Raw genomic sequence first — 18313 nt, 5'->3', positions numbered from 1 at the left:
ACCGGACAGACAGGAGGAGCCAGGAGAGTCTGCGGAGGACCCAAGAAGAGGAGGATTCAGGCTCCTCTGTGCAAATCCACTGCACACACTAGGTAATTATAGACATGTTTGTTATTTTACCAAACAAAATTAACCTTTAGAATTGCTTTAAGTAACTGGCAATAACTGTACTTGTAGCATATGGTGGAGTGGTATGGGGTGAGAACCCTCTCACCTAGTCCTTCAATGTGGCGGTGCAAAACAATGCTGCCTGCTGAAAGAGCACCCGGACTCATCTCGTCCTGCACATGCTCAGAAACGCGTTGCATTTTGATGTCAGACACCAGATGTGCTGATCCTGGACATCTTGGAGACTCTGCCAGGCGTCACCATCTAGAAATAGATAAATAAGTGCAGCGCTAAAAATAGTGAGTATATATATAAATGTCCACAAATGTATATATATGCCAATTGAAGCAGTCAGAAAGTGACAGTCTGTGCAGGTCTACGTGCAGAATGACAATAAAATCCAGTATTGCTGCTCCAAAACTATGTGGTAAAATTACGCACTCACCAGATGCGTAATGTATATCTGTCTTTTCCTCTCCTCCCCCGGCTTTACTTTTTTTTAATATGCTCACTCCTCTTTGCTCAATGTTTTCGGTTCTGTAGTTCTATTCCAGCAAAATGGAATGAAGAAATCCTGCTTGCAGCATACAAGCCCTAGCATTCTTAGCATTACTATACAATTTCCTGTGCTAACTGAACTGCAGAGCACGGCTATCTTGTGGCCATTTAACAATATGCAATCAGTAACAATGCAGTGTGTTACATACTCCCCCCACTTAAAGTCTTTGGTCCCCAAAGAACAGGACAGAATCAAACAGTGTTTGAAAACAAAACAATTTTATCATTCAGGAGGTATAGTATTTCATACGTTTTCATTATGAAGCAGGTTTAACAGAAACATTTCCCACCAAGATTCAGGAGACTCTAGCTGGCTCTGAGGAGAGGTTACCATCTCCACATCTGCCTCATTGGTAGTGACAGTTAGTGGATTTGCAGGCTGCAAGCTGCAATCAACTGCACTAAGCATGGGGGCTTCAGGAGTCCTTTGACTAAAATGAAACCTTTCTCTGAATTCTCACCCAGAGTGTCATAAATTAGTGTTTTAGGTGGCTTTATAGCCCTTTATTCCCTAGGCTCAGAAAAGGGATTGGCTTTGCTGCAACACATTCCCTAAGTCCCTCTCAGCTAAGAGCTCCATTAGGTCCTCAAACTCGGCAGGGTCTTGAAGGTCTGGCTCAGGTTCAGGAGGGTTAGAGTCATTGGAACTTAAGTATAACTGGGGTACTGGCAAACTTGAACTGGGAGAAGGTGATAAGATACTGTCCTTAATGTTAAATAGAATGTGTCGCCAATTAAACCCTAAGCTTGGGTAGAGCGAGGAGGGGATGAAAAAGGTCGAGGTCGACGGGTTTCTCCAGTGGAAGGTTCTTTTGTTGAAGTTGGGACCTGCTTCAGATATTTCCAGTAGATGATTCCGATGCCATGACTTCACGGGATCCCTCTTTCTTTCTGGACAAATCTGATAGACTGGCAAGCCTGGTAACTTTGACATAGGACTGTTACTTCCAGCGAACTGCTATTTTCATCTTCCCTGGTACTCCAAGGTTGGCTGGTTGTAAGTCTTGCAATTTTACCCTGTAGTCGCAGTTTCTCTTATTCCTTTGCTCCACCACCTTGGAGGCCTGACGTTCGTTTTCATAAAGCAGTTTCTAACTGGTGTTTCAACCTTTCTACATACCCCTGTTGTGATGGAGGAGTCATGTTTCAAACTATCCCATTCCTTATGAAGGACCTTTGTCGTCTGGGGGATAATCTACCCAGAGCAGACTGGGCTTCGCTGCTGTAAAAGCTAGCAGAGCAGGTCTTAATCCTGGGCTTCTTGCAGATCTTTCATAATGAGTTGAGGTAACTCGTCGCTTCTCAACTGAGACACGTTACAGTAATATTGAGGATTGCAAGTATCTTGGGCTCCCGCAACTTCAGCATAAGCCATTCCCTTGGCAAAATATTCGGCTCCCTGGCTCATCGCTTTCACTCCCTCAGGGGACATTTGTATTCACTTGGGTTCCTAGTTCCATGAGGCTTTCGGGATGGGACGGTATTTCAAACAAAATCCTGAGAGTGCACAACCAGTGCCCAGTGGAATCCAGCTTGGTGGTGGTCAGCATATAAATCAGCGGATTGTTGTTGGTCTTCACCAAGAACTCTGCCCCATAGAGGTTATCTTTCGGCTTGTCCATAACAGCCCACTTCAAAGCAAGGAAAACCAGTTTGTTAGTTGGATAGCTGCACATGAAGAGAAGTATGGCCAAAGCTTTTTTAGCCATACTTCTCTTCTGGGTCACAGGAGTGCACTTTTTTCTGCACTTCTGTGACCCACACTTAGCCAGTGAGGGTCTAAAGCCCCCTGTTGACTGATGTGATAGAGCCAGTCCAGACTCTGTAAGGATCACAATTTTAAGGTCGGGATCCATCTAGATGCCGGACTGGCAGCTAGCTCAGCCTCTCAGCATGCCATTGAGAGGCTGAGCTATTGGCTCCCACCCCCTCTACAACCTGGTGCTCCAGTGAGTGCTGGAGGGGCAGAGCAGAGAACAGGTGACTGACAGTCACTGCACTCACGCAGTAAAAGATCAAGAACTGGGTGATCAGTGGTCGTGTGGTCGCTCAGTTCTTGGTCTTAGAGCCGGTGGGGACAGCTGAACTTCAGACTGATGCTGCAGCTATATAGGTGATTTTTTATTTTTGCTATCCCACAATTCTCCTTTAAAGTGTATGTAAGCCCCAACAATAAACTTCTCTAATTTGGTCTCTTTTGGTCTGCTAAATATACCATTGAAAGTCTTTTGTTATATCAGTTTAATAAGTGCAAAAAATACCTGTTGACTTTGCCCAGCATCTTGTGAGTCAACCGCATCGTGTGAGCCAATAAATTCCTGAGTTGAATTAATTACACCAGGTTCTGCAGCCATGATTATGGAATTGACTTTTACAGACTGCGATTGACTTTAATGTAAAAGTGATCGAGCAGCTCTAGATTACTTTTACAGGGCATGGGATTGCCCTCCTGTTACCAGGTTGTCCTGTCTCTTCAGGGAGCCTGGGACAGCTAAAAACTGTCTAGCCAGCTGAGTACAGTGGAGGATAAGGAACATCTGTTTCTTCCCTTCCTCTGTGATAAATGAAGTTGGAAGCGAGGAGGAGTTCCTCACTTCCAGGTTTGCTTTGTTGTTCACAAGTCATTACCTTCAACTTGTAAAACAGTTTGATCAGATACTTTTAAGGGCAGAGGGGAGATCAAGGGCCTAATAGACCCCAAAACTCTCCATAAAGAGTACCTGTCACTGTTCATGCTGTTGTTGATCCCTTGTGATAGCAATAAAGTTGAATTAAGAAAAAAAGAAAGACAGCGTAAATAATTAATTTAAATAACATAAATAATAAAACCTATTTAAAGCACCCCCCATATGAATGGGTGACCTACATGCAAATGTGCATGTAGGTCACCCATTCATATGTAAACGGTGATTGCACCACACATGTGACATACCACCATGAACGTCCTATTGAGAGCAATAATTCTATCACAAGACCTATAAAGGTTTTTACAGTGTCACCTGAATGGGCAAAAGTGTGGGTGTTCCCCTGAACGTCTGAACACCCAAACAGCCAAAGTTCGGTCTAAACCATCTGCATATGAAGAAGCCAGCACCTGTTGGTGTCCAGCGGTTTATCTCTGCCCAGTACATTCAGCTGTCAGTGAAGGATTCCAGACTGACAGGTCCTCTGCTTACCTGGGTTGTAGCAGACAGAGCCTAATTCTGCATGTAGTGAGAGCAAGTGGAGCAAGCAAATAGAGGAGCAAGTGTTTCCAGTGATGTTGAGAGTGAGTTGTTGTAGACAGAAGTGGCCGGGGTGGCAAAGCGGTAATATTTTGTTGTAGGTTGTCAGTAGCAGAATAGAGAAGAGTTGATGTGTCAAAGGTATTGGGGACCCCCAAAAAAATGGCCTTGAAAGGCCCTCATAATTCATAACAGGCCTTTCAGGTCTGTTATGAATTGTATTGAGGGACCCTACGCAAAAAACTAGAAAAAGGAAAATAATGACTTGAGGTTTCCTCACAAATTGTATACCAGACTCTGGTCTAGTCAGGGTCTAGTATGGATTTTGAGGGGGGACCCTATTCAAAAATCAAGAAAAAAGGAGTGCATACATAGAAACTCTACTCATTCACAAAAAATGTAAGGTGAATATATACACATATACACAGTTTTTGACAAGTCCTTTAATAAAAAAAAAAAAATGTCCCACAGTGTGCAGCCATCATCAATCACATCATTCAGCAGTGCAGACCCATGTCAATCACAAGGGCCAACACATAGCAAAAGAAAAAAGAAAGCTGTTCTCGTTGATTCCTTTGGCTGAATGACAGTCTGCCACTAAAATGCTAACAAAGATGCAGTGTCTCCTTGATGATGTCATTGACCATACGTATATAATGATTTCATGGGGATTCCTCTAGCAAGGTTTCTTTCCTCATGTTTTGGGCATAACATATAGCCTAGTATGATTCCTGAAGGGAAGGGACACATACTCGTCTCCCCTATACCTTTTTCTGGCCTGCTAGGCTGCATGCTCAGATATACACTATATTGCAAAAAGTATTGGGACACCTGCGTTTACAAGCATATAAACTTTAATGGCATCACAGTCTTAGTCTGTAGGGTTCAATATTGAGTTGACCCACCCTTTGCAGCTATAACAGCTTCAACTCTTCTGGGAAGGCTGTCCACAAGCTTTAGGAGTGTGTCTATGGGAATGTTTGACCATTCTTCCAGAAGAATGTCGGACGAGAAGGCTTGGCTCACAGTCTCCACTCTAATTCATCCCAAAGGTGTTCTGTCGAGTTGAGGTCAGGACTCTGTGCAGGCCAGTAAAGTTCTTATACCCCAAACTTGAACATCCATGTCCTTTATGAACCTTGCATTGTGGACTGGTGCGCAGTCATGTTGGAATAGGAAGGGGCCATCCTCAAATTGTTCCCACAAACTTGGGAGCATGAAATTGTCCAAAATGTCTTGGTATGCTGAAGCCTTAAGTGTTCCCTTCACTGGAACTAAGGGGCCAAGCCCATCCCCTGAAAAACAATCCCACACCATAATTCCCCCTCCACCAAACTTTACACTTGGCACAATGCAGTCAGGCAAGAACCGTTCTTCTGGAAACTGCCAAACCCAGACATGTTCATCAGATTGCCAGAGAAATGTGATTCTTCACTCCAGAGAAGACGTCTCCACTGCTCTAGAGCCCAGTGGCGGCGTGCTTTACACCACTGAATCTGACACTTTGCATTGCACTTGGTGATGTAAGGCTTGGATGCAGCTGTTTGACCATGGAAACCCAGGCTCTGAGGAAGAGGCAAGTCCTCGAAATGCATCAGCCTATTGGATGTCTACACTCTCCATTGTGGACTGTTACTCAGCGCGGTGTTGACCCAGCTGTTCTTTTATGATGTGCCTTAACTTTATTCTTGTTTGTGAGTACAACACCTATTTTATTTCTTATTAAGCATTTTTTATGGTAATGCACTAGGCCTGTACGCCCTCTCTTTGTTCTTTCCTCATTCAGTATATTTGGATTCCCCCGGTCCATTTGAGGGCAGCAAGGTGTGCATGTTCCAGGACATTCTTAATGTGGTTGTAGCCTGCATCGAGTCCATCCCCAAGCGCAGGAGCATTTGTGTTTGCTGCTTGATTTTATACACCTGTAGCCATGGAGGTGATTGGAACACCTGAATCCAATGATCTGGGTGTCCCAATATTTTTGGCAATATAGTGTAACTCTGGTATGTATTTTTGAGCAGGACAATTTTTTCTTGATTTTTGCATGGTGTAACTCCCAAAAATCCATTCCAGACACAACATGTCTGTACAATTTAGAGGGGAGTCACTTTTTTGCATTGGTTACCTTTAAAACCTCTAGGGGCTGGTATGGATTATAAAATAATGATATTAAAAAAAATTTAGTTACGTTATGCATTTATCCTGATCTTCCATTGGACTCCAAGAAAGAAAGCCATGTCCTGATTTTATACACTTACTCTGATGCCACCCTTCAACACCCCCCCCCCCCATCCAGGTAGAGACACACCCTTTAGAGGTCCTAAATATCCTTAAAAGGGTTGTGAATGCTTTTAACTCCTCCTATAGTTTCCCCCCCAAAGTACTCTCTTCTCCTCCTCTTCTTTATGTGCCCCCATAGCAAGCTGTGTGCTATGGGGTCACACATGCAGGGGCGCTCCCAAGATTTTCTGTGTGCGTACATTGACACGTAGAATGGCTCAGCCCTACCCACTGCTCTCTCCTCACAGGGTTTGTCTGACAGCAGCAGGAACCAATGGCTCCTGTTGTTTTTAGCAAAGCCTGCAAGAGCAGAGAGAGGGGAGAGAAAAACTGCAGCTGGGCACAGTGCTGGATCCATTCAGGACTCAAGTAAGTGTTTAGGGAGGGGAGACCACAGCAAGTGCTAAAACATTTTTTTACCTTAATGCAAGGAATTCTCAGCCAGTGATTGACCCTTTATCATGTGGTTGCTGACCAATCACAGTAGCATCACAATGATGTCATAAATGATGGCCATTGTTTACTACTGGTATTGTTTACTTACTGGTAATGTGATTGCTGTGATTGATTACAGTGAATACATGGTACCAGGGCCAATCACAATGACTTTGTGTCCCAATCTGTGATGATCTGTGTCACAGATCGCGCCTCTGTGTGCCCCTGAGTGTGTGTACTAGGTGCTTCTCTGAGGGAATATACCTGTAAAGTCTAGTACACACGATAAGAAAATTGTACGATACTGCATTTGAATCTATCGCACAATAATCTGATCATTGGTGCACAGCTTTCATCCAAAATTTTTTGAAGGGATAAGCATGAAAATTTTTCATGTAGGATACCAGATTATACAATTTCCATTTAATCAGTGCAGTTTTTGTCTGAAAATACAATATACAAATACATTACATCACTTCCAAATTTTTATTCTGTTGTACAAGAATGTTCATAACTTTAGTAACCTCTTCACTTTCGACATGAGACTAGCATGCAAAAAAAATGGACGGTCATTCGTCTCATCGTGTGTACGGGCCTTAAGTGGTTAAAGTGCATTGCTAAAAGTGCCAGGACACTTTGGATAGAAAATTACATTGCAAGACAGATTTACAAATCAGAAAACAGAGCCTCATATATATTATAAATAAAGCTGACACTATGTATAGATATTACAAATTTTACATAATATTAAGGTTTCACAGTTCCATCACGGGAATCTCCGATCCTACATTCCTCCTACCCTTACCTCTAACCTTCCAAAACAACACAACCTTAAGGGTAACTCCACTTTTGTGGGAAAAAAATCAACTATTAAAAAAATAAAATAGCATCTACAATTTCAACACAAACCATATTGTAATATAACATTAATAAAAATTGCAGCCATCACATCAAAGAATTGGTAAACTGCAATATAATGAATGTTTGCTTTTTGGAACACCCCTCCACCACCAGATCACACTCTCTTCCTGGAATACATACCCAGTCTATCTGTTGCAGACTTTGATATCCAGCCTATGCCACTCACTTCCACTAGACTGGCCTCTCTTGGAGGACATGGTGAGGCAAAACATAATGGGCCCTGCTCTCCTCCACTCAGTATAGACTAACTCCACTAATCTGAAACTTTACTTTTAACTTTTGTTATTATTATTTCTGCACTATGCCACTCAATGTGCATGTGAGTCTTGTGTTAAAAATGTTTACACATTTAATATTTTAAAAATCTAAAAAAATCTGTGTTTTCAGAACATTAACACGTTACATTCCTTTTGGGTACCAGCCATACATCATAAAAAAGCAGGAAACTCTGGGGAACATAAGACTGTGTGCTCAGCTAGAGAGCAGGTGGTATGCAAACTGTTTTCTAGGGAGTTTCTCCAATCATACAATTATACTTCTTGAATTTACTTCTTGAATAACTATTGACAAAATGGTTAATATGAGCATATATTTGTTTTTTTTGTGATTATTTATTATATTTAAAGTGTTACTAAACCCACAACAGTAAAATCAGTCCATATATGCAGTAAAGCGTGCTTGTTATACTCACTGTTAAACCTAAGGGGTTAATCCTCTGCATTGTGTAAAAAGGCTGTTTGATCCTGACTTCTCTGATCCTCCCCTTCTTCCAGTGTCACTCTCTTACCTCCTGATAAGACGTATCATGTGGAGTCACTCTGCACATGCTCAGTTTGGTGTGCATTGCTAGAGAGTTTTTTTTTCTTGGGAGAGTGCATGTGATAAGCACAGGGCCAATCAGCACTGTCCAGACAGAAGCCAGGTGTTCTGCATCCTCCTAGAGCAAAATGAAAACTCCTTCAACAAGCTTTACATGTGCTCTGCTGGACACTGATAGAAGTGACAAGTCTGCTCTAACTGCTGATGAGAAAAGGTATTTAGCAGTGTATATTGACTAAAATAATTGCACTTCCATGGTCTGTGTTCTGCGGGAGACCAGATATAGTGAATGCAGGGTCCTGGGCTTAGTAACACTTTAACATCTAATACTGATAGAACTTGGTTCACTGTTATGCCTTTGTGTGTCTTTCAGGCCTGGGATTTGACAGTCCGCACATGTGCTTACACAAATCATACAGTATTGCCGGAAGCTTTAGAACGCTGGCCAGTCCACCTCTTGCAAAATCTGCTCCCAAGGCACCTGGAGATCATCTATGAAATTAATCAAAGACACCTAAATGTACAGTCAAAGAGCCTATATCAAGCATTTATCTCCCCCCTCATCTTATGCTAATCATTTATTTTACTTCTTGTATTGCAAGATGCTTGTGTTTTATCTTTTTCTTTTGTTTTGCTTTTTTTTCATTCATCATATTTTAAAGTATTATTCCGGGATAGGCAAAAAAATCATCCATTCGTACACCACACTACACAAAACACTAAACAGTTAATACATTTTGTGAAATTCCTTACCATTGAACAGAAAAGTCTAACTAAATTTTCAGGAACTCATCTCTGTAATTCAAAAGATAACAGCATCTGCTTTGCCAAGGAGAAAGTGTAACAGCAGGGATTACATCATATCCTCGCAATTTACCCGCAATTTTGCTACGATTTTATCTCAATTTTACCCATGATTTTGCTGCGATATTACCCACAATTTTACCCCTGATTTTATCATGTTTAGGGTGCGTTTTTCATAGGTCATGTCATTAAAAAAATGCATCAAAACCGCAAGACGTGTATGTTTTTGATGTTTTTCCTGCATTTTTAATGCATTTCAGGCCTGGTTCACACAAATGCATTTTGTCCATTTTGCAGTGCGTTGTGTTTTTGACTTTTTTGCATTTTGCACTGTTTTAATTTTTTTTTTGGCCAACTTGTAGCTGGGCAGAATAAAAATGCAAAACACATCAAAAATGTAACGTGTGCTTTTTAAGTGGTTTTGATACGTTTTCAATGCATTTCAGGCCTGGTTCACACCAGTGCAGTTTGTTTTGTCCATTTTACCATGCTTTTTACAGTGCATTTTGCATTTTTGCATGCACATTTTTTATGCATTTTTTTAATGGTTTTTTTTTTTGGCTTGCTTGTTGCTGGGCAGATTAATATGCAAAACACATCAAAAACATAACGTGTGTGCATTTTTGTTGCACAAAACGCATAAAAAATGCATCACAAACGTAAAACGCACTGGAAAAAGCACTGCAAAATGGACAAAATGCAAACTGCATTGGTGTGAACCTGAAATGCATTGAAAATGAAGAAAAAACACAAGTGCAGCAACATTTTGGGTAAAAATGCAGCAAACTAGCAGGTAAAATCGTAGCAAGATCCGGTTAAAATCTCATCAAAATTCCAATTAAAATTGAGACAAAATTCTGGGTAAAATCATGGCAAAATCGAGAGTAAAATCGCTGCACAATTACAGGTAAAATAACAGCAAAATTCTGGGAAAAATCACAGGTAAAATCGCTGCAAAATTCCAGTTAAGATGGAAAAATTGTAATAAAATCATTACAAACTCGCAGCAAAATCACAGGTAAAATGGTGGGTAAAATGGGAAAAAATTGCAGTAAAATTTCAGGTAAAATCACAGAAAAATTCTGGGTAAAAATGCTGCAAAATCTTGGCAAAAACCCATGTACAATCGCAACAAAATTCTGGGTAAAATTGCTCCAAAATCACGGGTAAAATCACGGGTAAAATCACAGGTAAAATTGTGGCAAAATCGGGTAAAAGTGCAGCAAAATGCCAGGTAAAATTGCGGGTAAATATTTCTTTTTGTTTGCCTATATATCGGTGCATCCCTAGTATGTATAGCATATACACTGTCACTAGTGGGGGAGGTGCAGATAAGGTGCTGAAGCTATGGGAGGCAAGACAGACCCAGAGTGTCCTGAGCTGCCATTCTTAGAATACTGCCTGGGTGGAAAGTACAGATCGGGAGTCTGACTCCCCCCACTACACTGAGCAGGAAGGAAATACAGCTTCCTGGAGGAAGAACTACAGAGGGGCTGTGCCAAGACAAGTAGCTGGGAAAATGGGAGGCATAGCAGCTACTGGTCTTACAAACAGGAAACCACAGGGTATTAATGGTTTTATTTGAAAATCATCAGCATATTTCAGAGCAACTGAGTGAACCATAATACGAAGGACATATTCAGTGAAGATAGGAGATCAGCAGCAAGGAAATAGAAAAAAGTGTGTGCCCGGAGTTCTGCTTTAAGCTAGTTTTTATTTCTTTACTGCCATAGTGCACTTACATTTTTCATGTGTAACTCTTTCAGCGTGTCTCTTCTTTGTTCCCTGGAGATAATGACCGCCTGAGCAGAATGTCTCTTGTTGAGGAGGGGTCAGTTAAGCGCATTAATATGGCCCATTTGTGCATAGTTGGCTCACATGCTGTAAATGGTGTTGCCCAGATCCACTCAGACATTATCAAAGACACAGTGTAAGTAAAAGTTCCTAGAGCACCAAACACTTTAATGTTGCATATCTTTAAACATTTTCATTGTATTTTGCAGCTTTCATGATTTCTATGAAATGGACCCCCAAAAGTTCCAGAACAAGACTAATGGCATTACTCCCCGTCGCTGGCTGAGGCTGTGTAACCCAGGTCTTGCTGAAGTCATAGCAGAGGTAAACAGTTTGCAGTGTATTTAACTAATATTCTAAAAAGTGCACAGACCCCTATAAAAATAAATAATTGAACACTTTGTGTAAATTACATGAAAAGTGAAAAACAATATATTCACACCAAAATAATCAATATATAAAAAATAAGGCAAATCATAAACACAATTGGTGAAAAAATATGGATACAAAAGTCCACTCCCAATGTCCAAATTAAGGCCCCAGAGAGCAATTGAATATATATATATATATATGTGTGTGTGTTGTGCATAAATCTATCATTCCATCATGCAGTGTTCCCAGTCCAGCGATCAATAGTGCTTAGACACTCATATAAGGTCTCGGCAAAATTCACTGCCACCTTCTGGTCACATCCCATCAATCAACAGTTTAACAGGGTCACCAACTCTCATGGATCACTGATCCTCAATCACACACGTTCCATGACCAAACAGCTAAGGCCCTTAGCTGTCTGGTTATGGCAGATGTGCAATGGGGGATTGATGATCTAGTACCCACAGTCATTTTAAAATAGCACAGGGAACACAACTTTTTTTTAAACGGTCCCAGGACTCAGTGGCACCTGTAGGTCTCCGCTGCTGTGATGGTTTGAAATGCCAGCTGTCAGCAACTCTGAAGCAGTAAGTTTATGAGCTTTGGATATTACTGCATAGGGATAAAATTCAGGTTCGGTGCTGCCATGGTTTTGAGGTGTACCCTGTGTGTATGAAATTCAGGGTCCTGGCAAATTTATGCAGGCAATTGCCAGACCCAGTTCATTGTAATCTTAATGCACTGCCTGGCCTTTGAACTTCGGTTAGCTAACTTACAAAGTTTTCATACACGAGACTTTTAAAGGCCAAGTTCACCTTAAAAAAAATAATATTAATAATAATAAATGCAGGTCTTTTTGTAGGATTAAAAAAATGCTAATGTATTTATTTTAAAATTAGAAGCCTGTAAAGCTATGCACCTACGATCAGCAGATTGTGGGTGCAGTATCAGGTTCCTCCAGACTGTCAGTGTAGCTCTCTACCTGTACCTCGTACTCGCAGGCAGTTACTGAATTGCAGTTAGAATCAATTAAATACTAGAGCACTCACCAGCACCCTTGTAGTTTATTGAGAACTACAAGCTGTCCACCGCAATGGTTGATGGTATTTGTAGTTAGATCATTCACAGAAATTTGTAAAATGAATGATGCGGCCAGGTGGGTGGAGCACTGTATGGTCACACTTTTTTTTTAAATTGTGACAGTGGGTGCAGGAGGAGGTTCAGGGGGGTATGGGTGCTGCTGATTTAGTAACATGTTACATGAGATACGCCCTGAATAGGGGTGCAGCATGTAACACGTTATGAAAGGTGAACTTATCCTTCAAGGTACTTTTTGTAGCAAGCGTTCACACAGAGATAGACGCAGTTCAACCATTTTGTTAAGCATTCTCCATGTTGTCCCATCATCCTCCCTCCCTCTTTGTTCATTTACAGTGACATGTGGCCTGAGTGATGAGAAGTGTTACAGGAGGCTAAAACACAGCAGGAAGCTCCGAGCTATAACACCCCCAAGGGAGCTGGGACCTCCCTGTCTAAAGAACCTGTGCAATCTGGCACATCATAAAAAGATATCCCAAGCCTTCCCCTGAGTTCAAAGACGTTCTAGAGGAGTAAGGAACTAGATAACACTTTTAAAATCCATTTTTCCCTTATGTCTCATATCTTGAAATATGAGAGACTTACATAAAAACCAGGCATATCTTCAGATTGGCCACGATAAGACAAATCGTTTGATAGGTCACACTCCCTGACTGGAATACCTAGGAGAGCAGAAAGTACATCTCTTGAACCCTTCAAGTATGTATTTCATATGTAACCGTTCCTCAGATGCGTCTGCATATTAATCTACCCGCGGGTGGGATGGTACTTGTGCCTAGGAAAAGTTATGAGCCAAAATATGAGCTATGAGATATTTTGGTTCTAGTTTGGGTCTCCGCCCAGACAATCCCTCCCCAAATCAGGCATTGGTACTTGGCTTTAGAGACACCCCCTGCTGGGGGACTACAAAATGGGCTTTCAGACCTAAGAGTGGAAGTTGAACAATTCTCCCTTTTAACATCAGAACCACCTTGGGAGACCGTGCCCTTTTCGCTCTGAAACTTCATCTGCAAACCCAAGGCTGATTGGCAAGTACTTTAACCCTTTAACCTCCTTTCTGTTACCTCTTTGCTGTGCATTGTTCTATGTATATTTATATATATATTGGTTACATCTTTTTTCTGTAAATATTTTTATTGCACCCTTTTGACCTTTTTAGTAATAAATCTTTCTTTCTGAAAGTGTTGAACTGTTTCTATAGCTCGTTAACGCAACTTACAAATTCCTGCCTCTAAAAGAACGCTACTGTGTTTGTTTAACCCTCTATATAACCTGTCTGCGGTGACAGTGCTATACAGACGATTATCTCAACCATCATAGTGTTATTGCTGATATTGCCAAGTTTCCTCTTTCTCTGTACAAAAAAGGAGGTGGTGGCAGTGTGAAGGGTTAATTGCGTAATTAACCTGACCCAATAACAATTGCATTCAGGCTGCCGGTACATCGATTGGTGGTCCATTAGCTGGAAAATCGTTGTGCAGGGTGCAGCTGGGTGTGGCATTGTTACGCATGTGACATTGCAGTTTTAGATTGGCTAGTCCTTCAGGCACGAGTTGGGTGAGAAGGTCAGGGGTCTGACGCTGCGATCGTCACACTGTTCACCAGACAAAAGTTAATAAAAATAAATAATTTTTATACATCAATAATAAAAACAGTGACCTATTCATCAGCCATTCACTTACAGATAGATAGTTGGATAAATGCTTATTAGCCAAATTACAGTATAAAAACAATCTCAATTGTGAATCTGAAGATGCCCGGATAGCTTCAGGGGAGGAGAGTGGACACAAGTACCTAAGGAGAATCAAAAAATATGATATGCTGCAATAATATTAAAGTGATTCTAAATGCTGAACATTTTTTACCTTCATGTATATTATGCATGAAGGTAAAAACTTTTCAGTGTGCAGCTCCCCCCTCAACCCTCACAATACTTACCTGAGCCCCATCTCAATTCAGCTATGTGCATGAGAGCAGCAGCTCTCCCAGGACGCTTTCTCCTCTTTGGCTGAGACACAGAAGTGGGAGACATTGGCTCCCGGTGCTGTCAAACATGGCCAATGAGGAGGGAGCAGGGGCGGGACTGAGCCATGCTCTGTGAGTCCCATAGACACACAGAGGCAGCTCAGGAGTGAGCGTACACAAGTGCCCCATGAGAGCAAGCAGCTTGATTTGGAGGCACTCGGCAAGGGGAGGGGCCATAAGCACCAGCGGGGAAGCTGAGAAGAGGAGGACTGGGGCTGCTCATTGTAAAACCATTGCACAGAGCAGATAAGCATGATGTGTTTATTATTTTAAAGAAAAAAAAAACAAGCCTTTAAAACCACTTTAACTCCAATACAATGTATGCTCTTAAATTATACAAAATAAATCCTTTCATGAAACGTTTCCATATACTCTCAAGGAGTAAGTCAGGGCTAGAAGTCCATTAAAGAGTAACTCCACATTTGTTCATCAGCAGACAGGAATGCTCCTAATCATGCTGGGAGTAATAAATGAATATGTCCTTCCCATGAAGGAAAACCGAGGCCACTAACAGTCCAGAGCTGCAGTTAGGTCCCCTCAACAATCAGCCAACAACCAACTAGAGCAAGAAACTCAACACATTCTGAAGTGCAAGTTGATTTACCAAAAAAGCTTATAGGCCCTTCTCCAATAGTGTCAGTGCAGGTGGAGGGTATATACACTAGGGTGCTTTTAGATACCGGAGCACAAGCGACCCTGCTATACAGGGACTTCTATGACAAGCACTTGAAACATATTCCCTTGTGCAGACTGGAGGAGCTGGGGATCCGTGGAATTTGCTCTTAGAAATTTCGCTATGTGGATATATCCCAGTCAAAATTTCCTTTGGGGCGTCAGTGGCAGGAGAGACAGAAACTTTCAAAACGCTGGCCATCGTGTGCTCCCAACCACCAGGGACTGGACAGAATTCGATGCTGATAGGGACGAATATTGACCGGGTGAGAAGGTTACTGGTCCCAATAACAAGACGTATTCTACGCTCAAAGGGATACATCCTCAATCGCACCAAGCATTTAAGCAGGTGATTAGAACCAGAAGGTGTTGCAACTTGGGATCAGCCGGGTCCCTTTGTTGTTTTGGAGATGGCTGCTCAGCAAGGTGAAGCAGGGTGGAGTTGGCTCTGGAGATAGTACCTACAAAAAGTCCTAAATAGAGGGAAGGTGCCAGTCAGTCTCAGAAATGTCACTGACTGTCCATTCACACTGAAGCCTTGAATGCTGATTGGGCAAATGAGCTCAGCCACTCCAGTGACTCCAAAGAAAATGACTGAGAGAAGAGACAGGACTTGGAAGAGGAATTTATATCTATATCCATGTTATTGCCCCCTGAATGAATAGAAAGGGTCTGGAAGCAGTTGTCCAAGTGGGGGAAGATACTCTCCAAGAAAGACTTCAATGTGGGTTGTGCCAAAAGTGCTCAGCACCGGATTCAGTTGCAGGATTATAAACTGTTTCGGTAGAGGGCAAGTTAAGTATCGCTGAGTGATCTGGAAGATCTCAGAGAAAAGTTAGTTGAGTTGAAGTCAGGAGTAATTCAGCAGTCCAGGAGCCCATATGTTTCCCCTATAGCAGGGGTGGGCAACTGTGGCCCTCCAGCTGTTGTAGAACTAAAAGTCCCATGAGGCATTGCAAAACTGACAGTTATAAGCATGACTCCCAAAGGCAGAGGCATGATGGGACTTGTAGTTCACCAACAGCTGGAGGGCCACAGTTGCCCACCCCTGCCCTATAGTGATGGTGAGGAAGAAAAATGGGTCATTGTGGATGTGTATTGTTTACAAAACCTTGAACAGACGGACCATTCCTGATCAATACACCCCCCTACCCCATATTGAAGACACCCTTTATTGTTTATCAGGAGCAAAGTGGTTTAGTGTATTAGAATTTAGAGTTATAGATGCCTATGCACCCAGATGATAGGAAGAGGATTAATTTGTCTGTTGGGGTTCTTTGAGTTTAAAAGGATGCCTTAGAGATTATCGGGGGCCTCCGCTACATTTCAATGGTTGATGAAATGTACAGTTGGAGACATGGACCTGATCGAGGTCCTGGTGTACCTACATGACATCATTGTCTTTGGAAGAACCTTGGAGGAGCATGAAGCCAGGCTCAAGAATGTCTTTCAGCGGCTTGATGAGGAGGGACTGAAATTATCATTAGAGAAATGTAAGTTCTATCAAAGTTCTGTCACCTTGGGACATGTTGTTTCTGCCAAGGGCATTGCCACAGACCCACAAAATTTGGAAGCAGTAACCACATGGCCTTGACCAAGAACCGTAACAAAACTGAAGTCTTTTTTTAGGAGGTTTGTCGTGAACTTTGCAAAGATTGCCCAGCTACTCAAGAAATTGCTTAAGAACGAGTTGGAGGGCGAAGATTGCAAGTTGTGTCAAGTGAGACATGGGGTTCGGAAGTCAAAGGAGTCTATACAAGAGAGTGGACCCCTCAGTGTGAGACAGTTTTTCCATCACCTCAAGAAAACCTCATGAAGTACAGGTACTGGCCTACTCAGACTCAGCCAAGCCATTTTAGCTTCATGTGGATGCCAGCTGAGAAGGGCTGAGTGGGGTTCTATACTAAGAGCAGAGTGGTGATCTACACCTCATAGTGTATGTAAATTGAAGTTTAACTCGAAGAAAATTTATCCTGTACATAGATTGGAGTTCCGACTCTAAAGTGGGCTGCAGTAGACAAGCTGAAAGACTATCTGTACAAAGCCTTCTTCGTGGTGAAGACGGATAATAATCCGCTGACGTATTTACTGTCATAAGCTAAACTAGATGCCATGGGGCATCGATGGTTGGCAGCACAGTCATGGTTTCAGTTTAGCCTGAAGTACCAGCCAGGGGCAGGGAATCGAGATGCTGATGCGTCATCCTGAAGGCCTCATAGTCTGACCAGAGAATCAATGGGTTGGACTTATGTGACATTGGAAGGAGTGAAAGCTCTAGGCAAGGGCATTGCACTTTTTCACAAGGGAGCTGTTGGAACCAAAGCCATTGATGTCACCCCTTCTGGAGTGCCCAAGTGTTACTGCAATCTAACCCAAGTGAGAAGTGAGGGGCTTCCCCAACTGTCCAAGAGGGATCTGAAGTTGGATCAGAATGTGGACTTGTTGTGCCACCTGACTCTAGACAAACTGACTAAGCAGGATCCCAGCTTACTGCTAAAGAGCTCCCTTGCTAACTCCGAAATAGTCCACAGAGAATGGGACCAGGGACAGGTAAAATATGGTCTCCTGTACAGGAGGGGCTCTTTAGAGGACCTTAAAGAAAAGTGGCAGTTATTCCTCCTGGAAAAACACAGACAGACTGTATTGGCTGCTCCCCCTGATGAGCATGGACACTTAGGCCCAGGTTGGACCTTCAGGTTAGTCAGGGATTGGTTGTACTGGCCTAACATGAGAGCAGAAGTAGAGAGTTATTATCACTCCTTTCTACCATACATTCAAAGGAAGACATTGCCAGTTAAAGTTGTACCCATGGGGGCATATGTAAAGTCAAGAGACTCTAGAACTAGTCTGCATTGACTTTTTGTGCTTTGAACCCGATGCTGGTGGGAGAAGCAATGTTCTGGTGGTGGCCGACCATTTCACGTGATATGCTCAAGCCTATCCTACCAAAAATCAACAAGCCACCATAGTGGCAAAGGTTTTAGTGAAAAAGTTCTTTGTGCACTTTGGCCTGCGCAAATGGATACACTCTGACCAAAGCAGAGACTTTGAAAGTAAACTTGTAAATAAGCTGTGCCAGCAGCTGGGCATACAAAAATCCAGAACGTCTCCATACCACCCACAGGGATACCCTCAGCCTGAAAGGTTCAGTCGCACCTTCTTGAATATGTTATGGACATTACACTCTGAGACGAAACAACATT

At 42.3% G+C, this 18313-nt stretch overlaps 1 protein-coding gene across 1 annotated transcript in view; it reads left to right on the top strand.

Annotated features, from left to right (window-relative positions):
- Positions 1-18313, top strand: part of PYGM (glycogen phosphorylase, muscle associated) — a 580472-nt gene that overhangs the window by 367711 nt on the left and 194448 nt on the right. Inside the window, exons 10-12 of the mRNA XM_089681655.1 lie at positions 8719-8865; positions 10916-11079; positions 11153-11267. Of these exons, the coding sequence (XP_089537781.1) occupies positions 8719-8865; positions 10916-11079; positions 11153-11267 (426 nt within the window). The remainder of the gene's footprint in view (positions 1-8718; positions 8866-10915; positions 11080-11152; positions 11268-18313) is intronic.

This window comes from Staurois parvus, unplaced genomic scaffold, assembly GCF_062004578.1.
Source record: "Staurois parvus isolate SC_StPar_1 unplaced genomic scaffold, SC_StPar_1.0 ptg000275l, whole genome shotgun sequence".
NCBI lineage: Eukaryota > Metazoa > Chordata > Amphibia > Anura > Ranidae > Staurois > Staurois parvus.
This window is presented reverse-complemented; position numbering and strand designations above follow the sequence as displayed.